A 20,511-nucleotide genomic window follows, 5' to 3' on the forward strand; every position below is an offset into this window, starting at 1 on the left:
ACCCAGTAATTCCCCCCTCCCACCCCCCCCCCCGCTAGATCCCCCGCTAGCGTAATTACTCCCCCCATGTTGCTCCCAGAAGTCAGCAAACTCTGGCTGACCTCGGCTTCCCCCCGTGACCTCGGCTCGCAACGTGCGACGCCCCCTCCTTCCTGCTTCTCTATTCCCGCCATGATTATCATAGCGCGGGAACCAATCCCGCGCTTCTCCCTTGGCCCCGCCCCCAATGGCCAACACCCCATCTCCTCCACCTCCCCTCCTCCCCCCATCACCGCCTGTGGGAGAGAGAAAAGTTACCACATCGCAGGATTAGTACATAAAACCCCTCTTTGCCGCCCACATTCGCCCCACCACTTTGTTCGAACGTTCTTTTTAATAACCCGCTCATTCCAGTTTTTCTTCCACAATAAAAGTCCACGCTTCATCCGCCGTCTCAAAGTAGTGGTGCCTCCCTCGATATGTGACCCACAGTCTTGCCGGTTGCAGCATTCCAAATTTTATCTTTTTATGAAGCACCGCCTTGGCCCGATTAAAGCTCGCCCTCCTTCTCACCACCTCCGCACTCCAGTCTTGATAAACGCGGATCACCGCGTTCTCCCATTTACTGCTCCGAGTTTTCTTCGCCCATCTAAGGACCATTTCTCTATCCTTAAAACGGAGGAATCTCACCACTATGGCTCTGGGAATTTCCCCTGCTCTCGGTCCTCGCGCCATCACTCAGTATGCTCCCTCCACCTCCAACAGACCCGCCGGGGCCTCCGCTCCCATTAACGAGTGCAGCATCGTGCTCAACAAACAAAGAACAAAGAAATGTACAGCACAGGAACAGGCCCTTCGGCCCTCCAAGCCCGTGCCGACCATACTGCCCGACTAAACTACAATCTTCTACACTTCCTGGGTCCGTATCCTTCTATTCCCATCCTATTCATATATTTGTCAAGATGCCCCTTAAATGTCCCTATCGTCCCTGCTTCCACTACCTCCTCCGGTAGCGAGTTCCAGGTACCCACTACCCTCTGCGTAAAAAACTTGCCTCGTACATCTACTCTAAACCACATATGCCCCGACGTCCGCTCCCTCTATACCTTCAGGAAGACCAAGAATCCTCAGGTTGTTCCTCCTTGCGTTGTTTTCCAGTGCCTCCAACCTTTCCACACATCGTTTCTGATGTGCCTCCTGCGTCTCCGTCTTCACCACCAGGCCCTGTATGTCGTCCTCATTCTCGGCTGCCTTTGCCTTCACGACCCGAAGCTCCCGCTCCTGGGTCTTTTGTTCCTCCTTTAGCCCTTCGATCGCCTGTAGTATCGGGGCCAACAGCTCTTTCTTCATTTCCTTTTTGATCTCTTCCACACAGCATTTCAAGAACTCTTGTTGTTCAGGGCCCCATGTTAAACTGCCACCTTCCGACGCCATCTTGGTTTTTGCTTGCCTTCCTTGCCGCTGTTCTAAAGGATCCACTGCAATCTGGCCACTTTCTCCTCCTTTTTCCATCCGTATCCAGGGGGGATTCCCTTCTGGTTTACCGCACAGTGTTTTTAGCCGTCAAAATTGCCGTTGGGGCTCCTATCAAGAGCCCAAAAATCCGTTTCACAGGGAGCTGCCGAAACGTGCGACTCAGCTGGTCATCGCCGCACCCGGAAGTCTCACCCAAGACAATTACAACAACACTTCTCTACTTTTATACAACAGTCCTTTTGTAGTAAATGCTAAAATTCCATTTGCCTGTTTAATTGCATGCTGTACCTATATACTGATTTTCTGCGATTCATGAACAAAGACACACAGATCTCTCTGCCCAGAAGCATTTTGAATCTGCTTTCCATTTAGGTAATAAATTGTCATTCTATTTTTTTCGGCCAAAATGGATAACCTCACATTTATCTATATTAAACCCCATCTGCCAATATTTGGCCCAATCTCCTAGCCTATCCATATCCGTCTGTAACATTGTTATCTCCTCTTCACTGCCTGCTTTCCCACCTGCTTTAGTATCATCCACAAATGTTGCAATGTTGCACTCTGTCCCTGCTTGCAGATCATTTATATAGATTGTAAACAGTTGAGGACTGACCCCTGCGGCACCCCACCAGTTACAGTTCTCCGGTCAGAGGAGGACCCATTTATCCCAACCCTCTGCTTTCTGTCAGTCAGTCAATCCTCAATCCAATCTAGTTTTCTACCCCCAACCCCCTGCGATCTAACTTTCTGGATCAATCTTTTATGCAGCACCTTTTCTAACACCTTCTGGAAGTGTAGATATAATAATAATCTTTATTAGTGTCACAAGTAGGCTTACATTAACACTGCAATGAAGTTACTGTGAAAATCCCCGAGTCGTCACACTCCACGCATGTTCGGGTACACTGAGGGAGAATTCAGAATGTCCAATTTACCTAACAAGCACGTCTTCCGGGACTTGTGGGAGGAAACCGGAGCACCCGGGGTAAACTCACTCAGACTCCTCACAGACAGTGACCCAAGCCAGGAATCGAACCCCGGTCCCTGGCGCCGTGACGCGACAGTGCTAACCACTGTGCTACCATGCCAGCCATAACATACCACATCCCCATCATCCACCTCGCTGGTTACGTCCTCAAAGAACTCATGCAAGTTTGTCAGCCATGACTTCCCTTCATAAAACCATGCCGACAATTGAGCTTTGTCTTTCCAAATGTTCAGTCATCTATCCTTAATGATTGATTCCAGCAACTTCCCCACCACAGAGGTCAAGCTAATTGGTAATAGTTTCCTACTTTTTGCCTCTCTCCCTTTTTGAGTTGGGGAGTTACATTAGCGTATTTCCAATCTACAGGACTCTTCCAGCATCCAGGGAATTCTTTAATATCATAACCAATGCATCCATGATCTCTTTAATTCCCTAGGATGCAGCCATCAGGTCCCAGAGACTTATCTGCCTTTAATTCCATCAGTTTATTCAATACCGTCTCCCTAGTGATGTTTATTACACCAAGTTCCCCTGCATTTACTGTAGTTTTTGGAAAATGTTTATTATCTTCTACTGTGAAGACAGAGGCAAAATATTGGTTCACTGCCTCTGCCATCTGTGTTCACCATTATTACCTCACCAGTTTCATCCTCCAAAGGGCCAATATTTACTTTACCTAGTCTCCTCCTCTTTATATCCCCGCCTACCATCACCGGAAGTCCAATCTCTGATAACACTTAACCTCATGCCCAACTTTCACTCCAACAGTCACCTTACAATTTGATTTTTCATGTTTCCTTTCCCCGCCATCGTCGTCAGACTGGTCCTGTATGCTCATCTTATTAACCTCTATCCTCTCCTCACATGCTGACCTGCTTTGGTTATACTTCTTGTAGTTTTAACCTTCCATCCCCCCCCCCCCCCCCCCCCATTACATATAGTTTCTTAAATGTAAGGTGTCAGTTCTCATTAAGCAACACTTTACGTGAACATGCAGCTCTCTTTCCCCTGACACAAACAGGCAAAGGCAATACTTCCATTTAACAAAGCAATTTTTCTTCTGTTGGGGATATTCGTTCATAACCGTTTTCGAAAGCCTGCCTCGGTGGCAACTTTCATGACCTCTCTTGGTCAATTTCCAAAGCCTTCTTGTATGTAACTATTCAGAACCGCATTCTTTCTCTCTCTCTCTCTAACCGCTGCCAAGCTCCTTATGCAGAAGAACAGAGCTATGATATTGATGTGCAACTGACCTCTCATTGACGGACAGAGGCCACCAGACTGTGTCGTGGGTGAACAGTTGGTTTGACAGGAATGTCCCAAAGAACAATGAACCTGGGGAATCCTGTGTATTTCCACGAATGAGTTTAAGTCTTACAACACCAGGTTAAAGTCCAACAGGTTTGTTTCAAACACTAGCTTTCGGAGCACTGCTCCTTCTTCAGGTGAATGTTCATTGGGGGAGGGTCAGGCAGAACAAAAGAGAAAGTCAGGGACTGGTTCGAGGGTGGCTGAGATTAAATGACAAAAATGTCCTGGAACAAAAGATAAAGGGAGAGGTAATGGTTGTCGTAAAGAATCAAAGCATTGGTCCAGAGTAAATGTTAATGGCAGAATAAAGGACAGCTCCTTCCGGAAGTGATGCAGACTGGCACCCGGTAAAAAAAACAAATCAAAATGGAGGAGCGAGTTCCGGTCTGAAGTTGTTGAACTCAATGTTGAGTCCAGAAGGCTGTAAAGTGCCTCATCAGAAGATGAGGAGCTGTTCGTCCAGCTTGTGTTGGGCTTCTCCAGAACATTGCAGAGCAGTTGAATAAATCAGAGAGTCCTTTCAAAGAGATAGCAGGAACACAATGGGCTGAATGGACTCCTCCTGCAGTCTGTGAATCTGAGCCTCCTGCTTTTGTGCAGGTTAAAAGGGACAGATTTCATTGCAGCCTCTTCCCTGTATATGTATTTAAAGGGACGGGTTTCTCTTTAGCTCTGAGTGATCAATATAACAAATGTTTAGAGGCCCATTTCCCAGTCAGTCCTCCATTAGTGCGACATCCTTGGCAGTTTCTCAACTGGGGTGCAGGTCTCGTTATTCTCAGCTAAATTCAGTCCTCAGCTCCTGCCTGTCATTGACACGAGCAATAGAGACAGAAAGGTGCCCGAGGCTCAAATGAGAAGTTAAAACTTGTGTCTCTAAATCAACACTTCAACATTTGTCAGTCAAATATGTTATTTATCCTGGGGTTTTTATTATTATATTTGGGCACTGGAGGCAAAGGGTGGGGGTTTAAAGGGTAACTTTCCCTTTCTTACTTTGAATTGTCGATAGTGTCAGCCATGGCTCAGTGGGCAGCTCTAAGTCTGGGTCAGAAGGTTGTGGGATCAAATCCCAGTCCAGGCACCTGAAGACAAAAATCACATCCAACATTTCTCACCCCAGCACTGAGGGAGTGCTGCACTGTCAGAACAGCCTTCTTTCAAATAAGATGTTAAACTGAGACCCGGTCTGCCCCTCTCAGGTGGGTGTAAAAGTTCTCACAGCCACTATTTTGAAGAAGAGCAGGGGAGTTATCCCCGGTGTCCTGGTCAATATTTATCCCTCAGTCAATATCACTAAAAACACATCATCTGCTCATTATCACATTGCTGTGTGTGGGATCTTGCTGTGTGTAAATTGGCTGCTGCTTTTCCTACATTACAGCAGTGACACTTCAAAAATATTTAATTGGCTGGAAAGCATGTTGGGACGTCCTGTGGCTGTGAAAGGCGCTATAGAAATGCAAGTTTTTAAATTGAAGTTTTCTGTTATCTGATCTTGTTATCTGGAAATTAATTGTTTTCAGCCACACCCAACTTACCATTTAATAAATTAACCAATTAAGACAAAGGCAGAATTCGCTGGATAGTAAATTTAAAAATAGGTTTATTAAATAAATAAGGTTTACTGAACAAAAGACATTGACTTTTACAACTTCATGCGGGTGATCAGTCTGTAGAAGCGTAACCCTCTCTGGCTCCTTCTTTGACAGGAATTCTTGTGGAATTCAGCCTCGGGAGTCTGGCTCCTTCTTTGACAGTAATTTCCTTGGAACTCAGCCTCGGGAATCTTCAGTACTTGGCCAGCACGGAAGACCTTCAGAACCTCCACTTTTACCCCCAAAGTGACCATTACCTCATGTTAGAGTTGGGCCTGTTGTAACAGGACAATTGGTCAATTTGGTCACTGGATAAATTTAATTGGTTCCTAATTACTGACTCCACATTCTCTCATTATCTTAGACAGGAATACAATAGAACTGTTTCATACTATCCCTTTATCTGATTCTATACAATCCCTTATTCATACAGTTTCAAATGTTGCGGCTAATCAGAACTTGAAGGTCTCTCTTGCCAGTACATTTATCCTCATTGCACATTCTTTACATACACAGCAATTAAGCTTTTACATTTTTACAGCAAATGAGAATCAGGGCACGATCTCATGGCCACGATGCGCATGGCGCGAATCCAAGTGCGCCAGTTAGATCACAGGAGAGTCCGAGTCCCCATCGGTCACATGGACGCCGATTAGTATTGGCCCACACAGACATGGGCCAGGCGTCACGGTACCCGAGGGGTTCCCGGGCCATTGGAGGCCCCCGAGTGGTCAGGGATAGGGCAGGGTGGCTCCCCAGCCCAGCCCCTGGAACGTGTGCACCTTGGCACCGCAAACCTGGGTATTTCACACTCTGCCCATTCATGAAGATCACTCATAAAGACTGAGTCTTGATTTTGTGTAATAACCATGTCTTTCTCTCCATTTCAAATCCCCTGTGAAAATCCAAACAGCATATTGTAAAATTATTTGATTTAAAACAGAACGAGTTGTTGGGATTCACTGCCTGACAAAGGTGCAGGAAGTAAATTCAACTGTAACTTTAACAAGGGAACTGGACAGATTCTGTAGAAAAAGAAACTCGCCGGGCGATGGGACTAATTAGATAACTCATTCAAAGAGCTAGCATGGGAACAATGGACAGAATGGCCTCTTTCTGTGCTCTCTGAGACTCATTTGCATTTGAAGAAAGTGGGAAATACCTGGAAGCCACTTCCTACAATGCGGGTATAAGTAGAGATGTTGGAATGTTTCCAAAGGGAAATTGGATGGGCTTTTGAGGGAAATAAACTGACAGGGATACGGGGATAGAACGAGGCAATGGTTTGATCTACAGAGATCTACAAGTTGTAAATCTTTGGAATTCTCCACCCCAGAGGGCTGTGGGAGCTCAGTCATTGAGTGTGTTTAAAGCAGAGACTGACAGATTTCTAAATACCAATAACACAAATGGATATGGGGACAGTGTGGGGAAAAGACATTGAAGTGGATGATCAGCTATGATCGTATTGAATGATGGAACAGGCTCGACGGGCTGAATGGCCAACTCCTGCTCCTATGTTCCAATGATACAAAGATAGGTTGGAAAGTAAATTGTGAAGAGGACATAAGGAGGTTAAAAAGGTAGATGTTAAATGAGTGGAATAAGATCTGCCAAATGGAGAATAATGTGGGAAAATGTGTGATTGTCCATGTTGGCCAGAAGAATATAAAAGCTTATTATCTAAATGGTGAGAGATTGCAGAGCTCTGAGACTCAGAGGGATCTGGGAGCATGAATCACAAAAGGCGAGTATACAGGTACAGCAAGTAATTAGGAAAGCTAATAGAATGTTATTGTTTATTGTGAGGGGAATTGAATACAAAAGTAGGGAGGTTATGCTTCAGTTATACAGGACATCAGTGAGACCACATCTGGAGCACTGTGTACAGTATTGCTCTCATTTAAGGAATGATGTAAATGTGTTGGAAGCAGTTCAGAGAAGGTTTACTGGACTCATACCTGTAATTGGAGGCTGGTCTTATGAGGAATGATTGGACAGGCTGGGCTTGAGTCCGATGGAGTTTCGGTGACTTGATTGAACCGTTTAAGATCCTGAGGGGCCTCAACAGGGTGGATGTGGAAAGGATGTTTCCTCTTGTGGGAGAACAAGAAAGTGGAGTCGCTTTAAAAGTAATAACTTGCCCATTTAAGGCAGAGGAGAACTTTTTTCTCTCAGAGGATTGTGAATCTTTAGAACTCTCTTCCTCAAAGGGCAGTGGAAACAGAGTCTGTGAATATTTTGAAGGCAGAGCTGGATAGATTCCTGAAAAGCAAGGGGGTGAAAATTTATCAGGGGTAGGTGGGAATAAGACCACACTAAGACCATAAGGAATAGGAGTAGGCCATTCGGCCCTTCCAGCCTGCTGCACATTTCAATAGGATCATGGCTGAAACCAACATTCCTCACGTTCACTTTCCTGCCCTTTCCCCGTAATCCTCGGTTCCCTGACTGATCAAGAATCTATCTCAGCTGGGCAACACGGTGACACAGTGTTTAGCACTGCTGCCTCACGCCACCGAGGTCCCAGGTTCGATCCCGGCTCTGGGTCACTGTCCGTGTGGAGTTTGCACATTCTCCCCGTGTTTGCGTGGGTTTCGCCCCCACAACCCAAAAGATGTGCAGGGTAGGTGGATTGGCCACGCTAAATTGCCCCTTAATTGGAAAAAATGAATTGGGAACTCTAAATATACATAAAAAAATATATATCTCAGCCTAAATATCTTCAGATTTTCTGAATGTGCTGCTATTACTTCCTCATTCATTCCAACATTTTTTTCAATAATAAATGTTAGGCTAAAAAAAACCCAAATAAATAATAAATGTTCGGCTAATCGTCCTATAGTGTCTCATTTTTTGCTTCCCTCCCATTCTGAATCAGGGGGTTGTCACATTGGCAGTTTTCCAGTCCTCTGGTACTTCTCCAGAATCCAAGGACTTTTGGAAAATTACAATCAATGCATCCACTATCTCTGCAGCCATTTCTTTTAGGATCCGAGGATGCAGCCATCCAGGGGACTTATCTTATCCCCATCGGTTTGTCCAATACGACTTCTCCAGTGATGGTATTTAATTGCTCCCTCCGTATTCTTTAGTATTAATGGGATATTCGAAGTATCTTGATGCATAATATCTGTTTAACGCCTCTGCCATTTCCTTGTTCCCACAACTGACACAGCGGCATGGAGGCACATGGTGGTTAGCACTGTTGCTTCACAGCTCCAGGGACCCGGGTTCAATTCCCGGCTTGGGTCACTGTCTGTGCGGAGTCTACACATTCTCCCCAAAACTGTGTGGATTTCCTCCCACAAGTCCCAAAAGACGTGCTTGTTAGGTGAATTGGACATTCTGAATTCGCCCTCTGTGTACCCAAACAGGTGCCGGAGTGTGGCGACTAGCGGATTTTCACAGTAACTTCATTGCAGTGATATTGTAAGCTTACTTGTGACAATAATGAAGATTATAATAATAAAGAATATTATTACTATCTCCTCAGATGTATTTTCTTTTTTTTTTTTTAAATATGTTTTATTGAAATTTTTTTCCCAAACAACAATTTTTCCCCTCTTACAAAGCAAACGCAACAATAACAATACAGAAATTTTTAACAATACACAAGTAACAAAACCCCTTTATCTTTGACCTAAACTAAACTAACCCCCCCCCCCCCCCCCCCCTCCCCCCTGGGTTGCTGCTGCTGGTCATCTGTCTTCCCTCTAACGTTCCCCTAGGTAGTCGAGAAATGGCTGCCACCGCCTGGTGAACCCTTGAGCCGATCCTCTCAGGGCAAACTTTATCTGCTCCAGTTTAATGAACCCCACCATATCGTTTACCCAGGCCTCCAGTCCGGGGGGTTTCGCCTCCTTCCACATGAGTAGGATCCTGCGCCGAGCTACTAGGGACGCAAAGGCCACGACATCGGCCTCTTTCGCCTCCTGCACTCCCGGCTCTTCCGCAACTCCAAATAGAGCTAACCCCCAGCCTGGTTTGACCCGGGCCTTCACCACCCGCGAAATCACTCCCGTCACTCCCTTCCAATACCCTTCCAGTGCCGGGCACGCCCAAAACATATGTGCGTGGTTTGCCGGGCTCCCGCCACACCTCCCACATTTGTCCTCCGCTCCAAAGAACCTGCTCAATCTTGCTCCCGTTATGTGTGCTCTATGTAGCACCTTAAATTGAATCAGGCTAAGCCTGGCACAGGAGGAAGAGGAATTTACCCTGCTTAGGGCATCAGCCCACATACCCTCCTCTATCTCCTCCCCTAGTTCGTCTTCCCACTTTCCTTTTAGTTCGCCCACTGACTCCTCCCCTTCTTCCCTCATCTCTCGGTAAATCTCTGACACCTTGCCCTCTCCGACCCACACCCCTGAAAGCACTCTGTCCTGTATCCCCTGTGTCGGAAGCAACGGAAATTCCCTCACCTGTTGTCTAGTAAACGCCCTCACCTGCATATATCTCAAGAAATTTCCCTGGGGCAACTTATACTTTTCCTCCAATGCTCCCAAGCTCGCAAAAGTCCCATCTATAAATAAATCTCCCCCCCTCCTAATTCCCAACTGGTACCAGCTCTGAAATCCATCTCAGATGTATTTTCTAAGGGGCCTCTGTGGAGTTGAGGTTACAATCAGATCAGCCAGGAACTTATTGAATGGTGGAGCAGGCTCGAGGGGCCGAGTGGCCTACTCCTGCTCCTAATTTGTATCTTATCACATCCTTTATAATAGATTGTAGTATTTTCCCTCCTACTGGTGTCAGGCTAATGGGTCTGTGGTTCCCCATTTTCTCTCTATCTCCTTAAATAGTGGGGTTACATTTACCACCTTCCAATCTGCAGGAACCATTCCAGAATCTACAGAATTTTGAAAGATGATCACCAATGTATCCACTATCTCTACAGTCACCTCTTTCAACACTCTGGGATGGAGAGCATCAGTTTTTGGGGATTTATTAACTTTCAACCACATTAATTTCTCCAGTACTACTTTTTCACTAATACTAATCTCGTTCAGTTCCTCCTGCTCTCTAGTCCCTTGGTTCTCTAGTATTTTTGGGATTATTTTTGTCTCTTCCTAGGTGAAGACAGACACACATTGTTTAGTTTCTCTGCCATTTCCTTATTCCCCATTATAAACTCTCCTGTCTATGCCTGGAATGGGCCCTCATTGGTCTTTGCTAATCTTTTCCTTTTCACATTCCTATAGGAGCTTTTCCAGTTATCCCCAGTTTGCTCTCATATTCTATTTTCTCTTCATCAGTTTCTTGGTCCTTTGCTGAATTCTAAAACAAGTTCCCAATCCTCAGGCTCACTACAAAACTGTCTCCTCCATTGATCTAATGGAATCTTTAACATTTCTTGTTAGCCACGAAAGCTTCGTTTTTGCTGTTTAATTTTTGCTTCTTAAAGGAATCTATATTTTATGTAAATAAAATGCTTGCGGTTCCCTGTCTATTGTCTATCGGCATTCAAAGAACAACAAAGAATAAAGGACAGTACAGCACAGGAACAGGCCCTTCGGCCCACCAAGCCTGCTTGGATCATGATGTTTGTCTAAACTAAAACATTCTGTGCTTCCAGGGTCCGTATCCGTCTATTCCCATCCTATTCATGTATTCGTCAAGATGCCTCTTAAACGTCACTATCGTACCTGCTTCCGCCACCTCCTCCGGCAGTGAGTTCCAGGCACTCACCACCTTCTGTGTCAAAAACGTCCCTCACACGTCTCCTCTAAACTTTGCCCCTCGCACCTTAAACCTATGTCACCAGGTAATTGACTTTTACAAACTGGGAAAAAGCTTCTGACTATCCACTCTGTCCGTGCCACTCAAAGTTTTGTAAACTTTTATCAGGTCGTCCCTCAACTCCGTCGCTCTAGTGAAAACAATCTGACTTTATCGAACCTCTCCTCACAGTTAATACCCTCCAGGCAAGGCAACATCCTGGTAAACCTCCTCTGTACTCTCTCCAAAGTCTCCACATCCTTTTGGTAATGTGGTGACCAGAATTGTAGGCAATATTCCACGTGTGGCCTAACTAAGGTTCTGTACAGCTGCAGCATGACTTGCCAATTTTTATACTCAATGCCCCGACCAATGAAGACAAGCATGCCGTCTGCCTTCTTAGCTCCTTATCCACCTGCGTTGCCACTTTCAGTGATATGTTTATTGTAATTTCCCAATCTACCACAGACAACTTGTCCCTCATACCGTGACAGTTTCCTTCTGCTAGAAACACCCAGATAAATTAGACAAAAGAACTTTGTAACCACCATAGCCCATCTTCATGGCAACATGGCTGCTTTGGGAACTAAATATCTTCCAACGTGCAAACACCTTTTCATTCTGTGCCCCTCGTCAAACTTGGAACCAGGTAATCGCAACTGGCCTCAAAAATGGTCAGCCCACCGGAGGCAGAGGTGTTAGACTGGCCAGTCCAGCAGAAAGAAACCCTCCAATCATCACCATTCACCAGATGTCAGAATGAACAAAATGCAGTCCTTGATGTCAGTGAGAGCAGATACAATAACAACGGAGCCAACATCTGTAATTTATTGTGAACTTGTTGGAGTCACAACAGGTGTGATGAATCACAAAACCCCTCCCCACATTGAGAGCAGATGAATGGTCTCTCCCCAGAATTAACTCGCTAGTGTCGCCGTACTCAGGACGGTTCATTGAATGTCTCCCCTGCTCAGAGCAGGTGAATGGCTTCTTCCAGGTGTGAACTCGCTCGTGTTCCTGCAGGGTGTATGGATATCTGAACCCCTTCTCTCACTAAGAGCAGGTTAACACCTTCTCCCCTGTGTGAACTCGCTGGTGCCTCTGCAGGTTGAATAACCGAGTGAATCCCTTCTCACACTGAGAGCAGGTGAACGGCCTCACCCCAGTGTGCACTCGCTGGTGTGTCAGCAGGTTCGATGAAGTAGTGAATCCCTTCTCACACTGAGAGCAGGTGAACGGCCTCTCTCTAGTGTGAACTCGCTGGTGTCTCTGCAGGTGGGATAACCGAGTGAATCCCTTCTCACACTGAGAGCAGGTGAACGGCCTCTCCCTAGTGTGCACTCGCTGGTGTGTCAGCAGGTTGGATGAAGTAGTGAATCCCTTCTCACACTGAGAGCAGGTGAACGGCCTCTCCCTAGTGTGCACTCGCTGGTGTGTCAGCAGGTTGGATGAAGTAGTGAATCCCTTCCCACACTGAGAGCAGATGAACGGCCTCTCCCTAGTGTGAACTCGCTGATGTTTCCGCAGGTTCGATGAAGTAGTGAATCCCTTCCCACATTGAGAGCAGGTGAACGGCTTCTCCCCGGTGTGAACTCGCTGGTGTGACTTCAGGGCAGATAACTGAGTGAATCCCTTCTCACACACAGAGCAGGTGAACGGCCTCTCCCCAGTGTGACTGTGTCGATGAGCTTCCAGCTGAGATGGAGCACTAAATCCCTTCCCACAGTCCCCACATTTCCACGGTTTCCCCATGTTTTGGGTGTCCTTGTGTCGCTCCAGGTTTGACAATCAGTTGAAGCCTCGTCCACACAAAGAACACGTGTACAGTCTCTCCCCACTGTGAATGGTGTGATGTCTTTTCAAGCTGTGTAACTGGTTAAAGCTCTTTCCACAGTCAGTGCTCTGGAACACTCTCACTCGGGTGTGTGTGTCTCGGTGCTTTTCCAGTCACACTGATAGTTAAAATCTTTTGAAGCCGACAGATTGGGCAAACATTTCTCCTTCTCGATTCAAAGTCCGGTGATATCCAGTTCCAAGGAGTTGAGAGACTCAGCCAGATTGAGACGTGACGTTTGAGATTTCTGTCTGTAATTCCTCCTCTTCTAATATCCTGTTAAAAACAATTTACAAAAGACATCACTGTCAGTACAGGATAGAAATTCAGAACAGACAATTCTAGTTCCTAGAGAACATTCTTTGCTCGCTCATTCCCCAAAAGCTGTAAACCTCCATCCCACACACTCTCCCTCCATTCTCACTCTGCTGTATCTAATATTCACCCTCCCAATTCTCCTGAAGGTGCTGATTCAGGCTGATTGACAGATCCCTGCTCACTGCTTCCTGTCCTGGGCACAGAGATCATAACAAATAGGAGCTGCAGTTGGCCACTCGGCCCATCGAACCTGCTCATTTATTCTGTGGGATCATTGGTCGATCTATGTCAGCAACATTCTCCGTGTTATTGACCAGAGGCTGTAGCCACCTAAAATGGCTGATTCCAGATTAATTTGGCCAAAACCCGATGTAAAATGGCTAACCGAAAAGGCTGATGGGAAAAGCAGCCAACAGGGCACAAACGGACAGCTGCAGACAGAACAGTGTATTCGGCTCTGGGGAAGTCGGCCCAGATCGATACCTGCAACCATTAACAGCACATCAACCCAGCCATCTGCAGTTTAATCGGCCATCCCCGGGAATAATTGCAACAAATTAGCAATTGAAAGCCGATCTAGACCTCTCGGCGCCAGCAGTGGCCGAGACAAAGAAAGGTGAACGACCACCCCCCGATCAAGGAATCGCCCCATTATTGGAGCATATCGAACCCAGTGATTGGGACCAAGTCCAATCACTTGGGACCAGGGTCAAGGTCCGCCCCGAGAGGCGGGAGGCCCCTGGGAACTATAAAGATAGGGGCCAAGTTCAGATCGACCCTTCTCTCCCTTCTTCTCCTGCTCGCAACCTTCGCAAGAACCATCGACCAGAAACCGTAAGTTTGACTCCAGCGATCGCTACCCGATAGAGACTCCTAGCCATCGACCTGTATCAGCCTTTGAATCCCGCAGGCCAGACCCAATTCGATAAGCCATTCGTTTCCCTGACCTGGTGGGCCATTCCCAAAGTTAAGTATTGGCCAGTAGTGGTAGGTAGTAGTCTAGAAAGTAGGATTATTGTATAAGTATTTATTGCTGTATATAATAAATGACCGTTGATTTTACTCTTACTAAGCGGTGTGCTGGCTTATTAATCATAACTAGAGCTTGAACCACGTGGTGGTATCAGAAAGATACCTGGCGACTCGTGAGCAAAGGTGACAGAATTAGAGCTAATAAAACTAAGGCTAATAAGAGCAACAAGGCTGGGTGTACTGACTCAATATCTGTGAGCTCAGGAGGCCGAGCTGAACAACACCATGAAGAGGCTCGATGATCCGGAGGAGAGAATCCTGAACGTTGAGCGAGATGCCTCCTCGGCGGAGGCAAGAATTAAATCCTTGAGAACCAGCTGAGTGGCGTGGGAGAAGCCTGGAGAACTTGGAGAACCGAGGGTCAGAGAAAGAACATCCGAGTCATTGGCCTGCCAGAAGGTGTGGAGGGTGAGGCTCTCGTCAGGTCCTTCGAGGACCAGCTGCCACGTTTTCTCAAGCTGGATGTGAAGCCTGGGCGTTTCAAATTAGAAAGGGCATCAGATCCTGTCTTTGAGGCCAAGGGATAGTTTTCATCCCAGGCCTGTGATCATTCACTTCCACAACTTGAAAGACAGCAGTAGGTCCTGGAGACGGGTTAGGTGAGGTGGGGCCTGGCTCCATAAGGAATGAGGATTTTCCTTCTTCCAGGATTTTTCAACAGCTATGCAAACGAAGCATCGAGGCTTCGATGAAGTTCGAAGGGAACTGAAGGCTGCGGTAGTGAATTCTGTCGCTTTACCCAGCAACTCTGAAAATTGTATCCGACAACTCCGTCAAGACTTTCGATAATCCGACTACTGCCTTGGCCTTCATTAAATCCATGAAGTGCAAGGATTTGGAGGGATGGTTTGCAGCTCGGACTAACTCAGGCTCTAATCTGGACTCTTTCCCTATCATGGTGTTGGTGTCTGAATTTGTTATCTTTTATCCTGTTGAAGGGAGTTGTTATTCTGTGAGCGCTGATTGAATGTCTTCTTCTCCTCCTCGAGTGTTCCAGGGACTCAGATTATCTCATCCCAGTTATGGTAGATGTGTTGTGTGCTTATTATCCGTTGTCTTCTATTATCCGAGCGTTAATCATGGCAGAACCGAGTGGTGCCATTGCCGAAGGGTGGGTGGTGGTGGATGCAGGTCTTAACGGGTGGGTCTAAAATGCGGGAGGGACATTCGATCCCCATTCCCTTGTTGGCCCTTCTTTTCTTCTCCTCATTTTGGAGAAGGTATCCTGAAGATAACGACAGTCTGGCCGTGGGGTTAATCCTCCGGGTCCTCAGTCTTATTGAGGAATGTCCCCTTGGTTCTATTGTGGTCGTGATTCTTTTGTATTTTTGTTATTATGGGAGGGTTTATGTGTTGTTGACTTTATCCAACTCTGGTACAGACGGGGCTTTTAACCGTGAAAGGAGCAGTTTGGGGAAACCTTGGTGCCTCTGGTGTAAAGTGAGTTGGAGGAGGGGGTAATGATGCACGCCCGATTGTGGTGTGAAAATCTGTTCCTATCTCTCTGTCGCCTAACTAATGGCGGCAGTTAATCTGCAAATTTTCTCAGGGAATGTACGGGGCATCTATCACCCAATCAGAAGGAAAAAGATCCTCTCCTTTCTTAAGGAGAAAGTCGACATAGGTTTAGTACAGGAAACTCATCTGGATTATGAGGAACACTTTAAATTGAGGTGGGATTGGGTGGGGCAGGTTTTTTCAACTCCTTCATCAAGTAGCAGGGGTGTGGCAATCCTTATTAATAAAAATATCCCTTTTAAGGTTGAAACCTGCACCAAGGAAAAAGGAGGTAGATATGTGATCATTAGAGGTTTGGTGCATGGAGATGTTGTTTCAATAATGAATGTTTATGGATCCCCGAATTACTCCCCGGGGTTCATTGCAAAGGCTTTTGTATATTTTGCAAAGTTAGCTTCGACTAACTCTTTTGTGGTTGGCGACTTTAACGGCCACTTATATCCTCTGGCTGATCAGCTACCGGTTACCAGAACCCCCCAACACTGCAAGCGAGGGCTTGGCATCGGCTTGTGAGGAGGTGGGTTATGTGGATGTTTGAAAGAACTTTGCATCCAAGGGGCGGAGATTTTACCTTCTTTCCAGACCTACATCAACGTCACACCAGAATCAACGACTTTCTTGTGCCGGGAGCATCGTACTCGCAGAGCTCCCCCCAGCTTGTCTGCACTTTTTGCTCGAGGGCTCACCCCAGGTCGAGAATGTGGAGGTTTGATGCTTCCCGGATAAGAGACGCTTCATTCACTGCGCATTTTGAGTTCTTCCTTTTGGTTAACTCGACCCCCGAATTCCCCCCTCCATTTTGTGGGAGACGTGTAAAGTTTATGCTCGGGGCTAATCATTTCTCACACTGCTAATAAAAGGTGCAGAATGCTGGAGAACCAGCGGCTTCTGGAGGTTTGTTTGGCGAAGGTGGAAGAGAATCATATGGAGGGCCTGAGTAAGCTATTGCTGAAGGAGGTTAACATGGCAAGAGGAGCTTTGGACTCCCTGTTGACTCAGCAGGTCGAGTAAAGTTAAGAGTTTGTGAGGCAGAAGTTGTACGAGTTTGGGAAAAGCCGAGCAAATACTTAGCCCGTTTGAAAAAGAAAATGGCCGACTTTCGGGCGATTCCCAAAGAGATCTCAGCCCATCCTGGTGATGAATGGAGGTGTAGAGAGCTCTTCACTTCTTTCTCAAAAAGAGGCCTTAACAATTCCCATCCATCACCACTCTTCTCCGCCAGGCTGAACTTGTTTTATCTCTCAATAACTTCTCCTTCAACTCATCCCACTTTCTCCAAATCAAAAGTGTTGCAATGGGTCCTAGCTACGCTTGCCTTTTTATGGGGTATGTGGACATTCATTGTTCCAGGCCAACCCAGGTCCCCTCCCACAACTCTTTTATTGGTACATCGATGACTATTTTGGTGCCATTTCATGCTCTCGTCTGGACCTGGAAAAATTCATCAACTTCGCTTCCAGTTTCCACCCCTCTTATCACTTTCACCCCATCCATCTTAGACACTTCACTTCCCTTGACCTTTCGGTCTCCATTTCCGGCAATAGACTAACATCCATTACAAGCCCACTGACTCCCATAGCTACCTGGACTACAGCTCTTCACACTCCATCCCTTTCTCTCAACTCCTTCGCCTCCGTCGCATTTGTTCCGACGATGCCACTTTCCAAAGTGGTGCTTCGAAAATGTGTTCCTTCTTCCTCAACCGTGATTTCCCACCTACAGTTTTTGACAGGGACCTCAACAGTGTGCGGCCCATCTTACGTGCCACTTCCCTCGCCCCCTGCCCTCTCTCCCAGAACAAGGATAGAGTTACCTCATTTACACATTTCACCCCACCAGCCTCCGTATGTAAAGCATAATCCTCTGCCATTTTCGCCAACTCCAGCACGATGCCACCACTAAACATATCTTTCCTTCACTCCCGCTGTCAGCATTCTGTAGAGACCGTTCCCTTCGGGATAATCTAGTCCACTCCCCCACCATACCCACCACCTCTCCCATCACCCACAGCAATTGCAGAAGATGTGACATCTGCCCCTTTACCTCTTCCATTCTTAACATCCCAGGCATAAAGCACTCATTCCAGGTTAAGCAGTGTTTCACTTGCACCTCTTTCAATTTGGTCGATTGCATTTACAGTTCCCAATGTGGTCTCCTCTATATCGGAGAGACCAAACGTAGACTGGGTGATCGCTTTGCTGAGCACCTTTGATCTGTGTGCATTCAGGACCCTGACCTTCCCGTAGCTTGCCATTTTAACACAAGACCCTGCTCCCATGCCCACATTTCTGTCCTTGGCCTGCTGCAATGTTCCAGAGAAGCTCATCACATCCTGGAGGAACAGAGTCTCATCTTCCGGTAAGGGATGCTACAGCCTTCCAGTCTCAACATCAAATTCAGCAACTTCAGATGATTAGCTCTACTATGTTTTCATTACATTTCATTTTACCTGTCTTTTAATTTTTCTTTCTTTCTTGATATATATTTTCCTCCCCAACCTTATCCCCACTTTCCTTACCATTTCTCCCCTTTGCTTCCCCCTTCCCCTCATTTTACCTATTTACCACCCATGATCCCCTTCTCCCCACATCTGTATCTGTCCCTCAGATTTTAGTTTCTCTGCTGTTTGACCTTTCACAGCTTTTATTCTCCCTGGGGACTGCTATTTGCACTCTTTTTCCTTTGTTTCTGTGGCTATGACTCATCTTTCATTCCCTCACCCTACAGTATAAATATTTCCCACTTTCTATGCCCTTTATCATTGACAAAGGGTCATCTGGACTCGAAATGTCAGCTCTTTTCTCTCCTTACAGATGCTGCCAGACCTGAGATTTTCCAGCATTTCTCTTCTGGAAATATACAACGTAGCTACAGTCCTATATTACACAACTAGAAATAATAATAAATGTGCTTTATTACAGAACCATTAACAATACATCTAATCTGCACCATATACAGACATATCTCTATCCTACATTCATTTACTGTCCCCTTAAATGTCAACCATCTCCTGGGGAAACCAGCCCTTTAATTGTGAACATTGGGAAAGAGACCATCCTTTTAGCCAGACGAATAAATGTATCAAGCTGAGGGAGCAAAGGATGTCAATGTCTTTAAGAGAGAGAGAGAGAGACCTGGGCCAAGCTTTCCAGAGTCTGCACCCTCCCTGGATTCACTTCCTTTCCCTTCAGTTGCTGCAAGTGACCAATTGAAGCAGAGAATGAGAAAAAAAATGGAAAGGGGAAGAAAAGAAAGTGTTTTACTCACAGATGTTGGGCACACTGTCTGAAGCTCAAATTTCATTCACACAAAGCGGGAGGACCAGAGTCCTTCCGGTCCTCCAATCTTTCCATTGGTTGCTGGCCGCCTGAAGACAATGGGCAACGGATGGCACGTGTCATGGATGCCCGTTTGACCTCAATGGGAAGAACCGTTACTGCGCACGCGCATCTTCTCTCCTTTGAACATGCGCAGTCCCTGGCCGCCACCGGAGCGGTGTCTCCGGCGAGGCGGCCTATGGGAGATTCAGCCGCCATCAACCATCTCCAAAGCAGTCTCCAAACCCCTGGGACTGGGATGAAAAGTGGGGGTGGAGTAGCAGTGCCCCCATTCCGGACACAAAGTACATGTGTGTAGTCACTGGATTTTATTGTGACGCCCCTTAGCACATTTTTTTGTTAACTTCAGGAGTAAAGATTTAGACATATTGGGGAGAGCAATAGATGAGTGTGAAACTGAACCCGAGAGTCAGCACCTTCAGGGGAGGAGAATTGGGGGAAAAGCAGGAGGAAGATATTGAGATGAATTAGTGTTGCAATCAATAGGGAGAGAGTGTGTGGAGGCAGAGGCAGAGAGAAGTAGCATTTTCTGTCACATGATCATGAGCTTGGACAATTTTTTTCAAATCATTTGTGAAACCTGGATTTACAACGTCCCTGTGAAACACCTTGGAAAATTGAATTACATTAAATGTGCTGTATAAATGCAAATTACTGTGTTGTTGAAGACTGACACTTGAGCTCCTCCACGATCCTGAACACCTGCTAGACGGTCATGAACAGTCTATTTAACCATCTTATTTACACAGATCAGCCCAGCCCACCCATTTTCAGTGAATCTGCTGTTCTCAGGCTCCCTTGCAACTCTATCCCCGCTCTCACTGCACTGAGCTCAAGTGCGAACAAAGCATTTTTGTCTTCAGATTTTTAGTGTGAGAGGTTAAACCTATCAGGAGACGATGAATAGGCTGGGTCACTCCTCTCTTCAAAATACAAGGCTGAGGGACTAATGGAGGCCTGTAAATTGTGAAAGATTTTGATACACAGGGAGAATGTTTTCACTTGTAAGGGTAAGAGCAAAATGAGAGGCTATCAATGTGAGACAATCTAATCAGGAATTCAGGAGAAATTTCTTCCCCAGTGAGTGGTGGGATTGTGGAACTCGCTACCACAGGGATTGGTGGAGGTAAATATCATCGATATATTTATGGGTTGCTGGATGAACATGAGGGAGAAATGAAACAGATGGATATATTGATAGAGTCAGATGGGAAAGCATGAGAGGAAGCTCAAATGAAGTATAAACACTGGCATGGATTGGTTGGGCTGTTTCTATGTTGTATATACAATGTAAATTAGCCTGGTATTGCCTTTAACTCTCACATAGTCGATTCCGGGTTAACAAGAAACAGAGAGTCTCCCAGAAAAACATGTCAGCTTATTATTTCCAGCTAT

At 46.2% G+C, this 20,511-nt stretch overlaps 1 protein-coding gene across 1 annotated transcript in view; it reads right to left on the reverse strand.

Annotated features, from left to right (window-relative positions):
- Positions 1-11,890: 11,890 nt before the first annotated feature.
- LOC140406458 (uncharacterized) overlaps positions 11,891-20,511 on the reverse strand; it is a 32,441-nt gene continuing 23,820 nt past the window's right edge. Inside the window, exon 3 of the mRNA XM_072494498.1 lies at positions 11,891-12,805. Within this exon, the coding sequence (XP_072350599.1) occupies positions 12,130-12,805 (676 nt within the window). The 3' untranslated portion in view covers positions 11,891-12,129. The remainder of the gene's footprint in view (positions 12,806-20,511) is intronic.

This window comes from Scyliorhinus torazame, unplaced genomic scaffold (assembly GCF_047496885.1).
Source record: "Scyliorhinus torazame isolate Kashiwa2021f unplaced genomic scaffold, sScyTor2.1 scaffold_546, whole genome shotgun sequence".
Taxonomy (NCBI): Eukaryota; Metazoa; Chordata; class Chondrichthyes; order Carcharhiniformes; family Scyliorhinidae; genus Scyliorhinus; species Scyliorhinus torazame.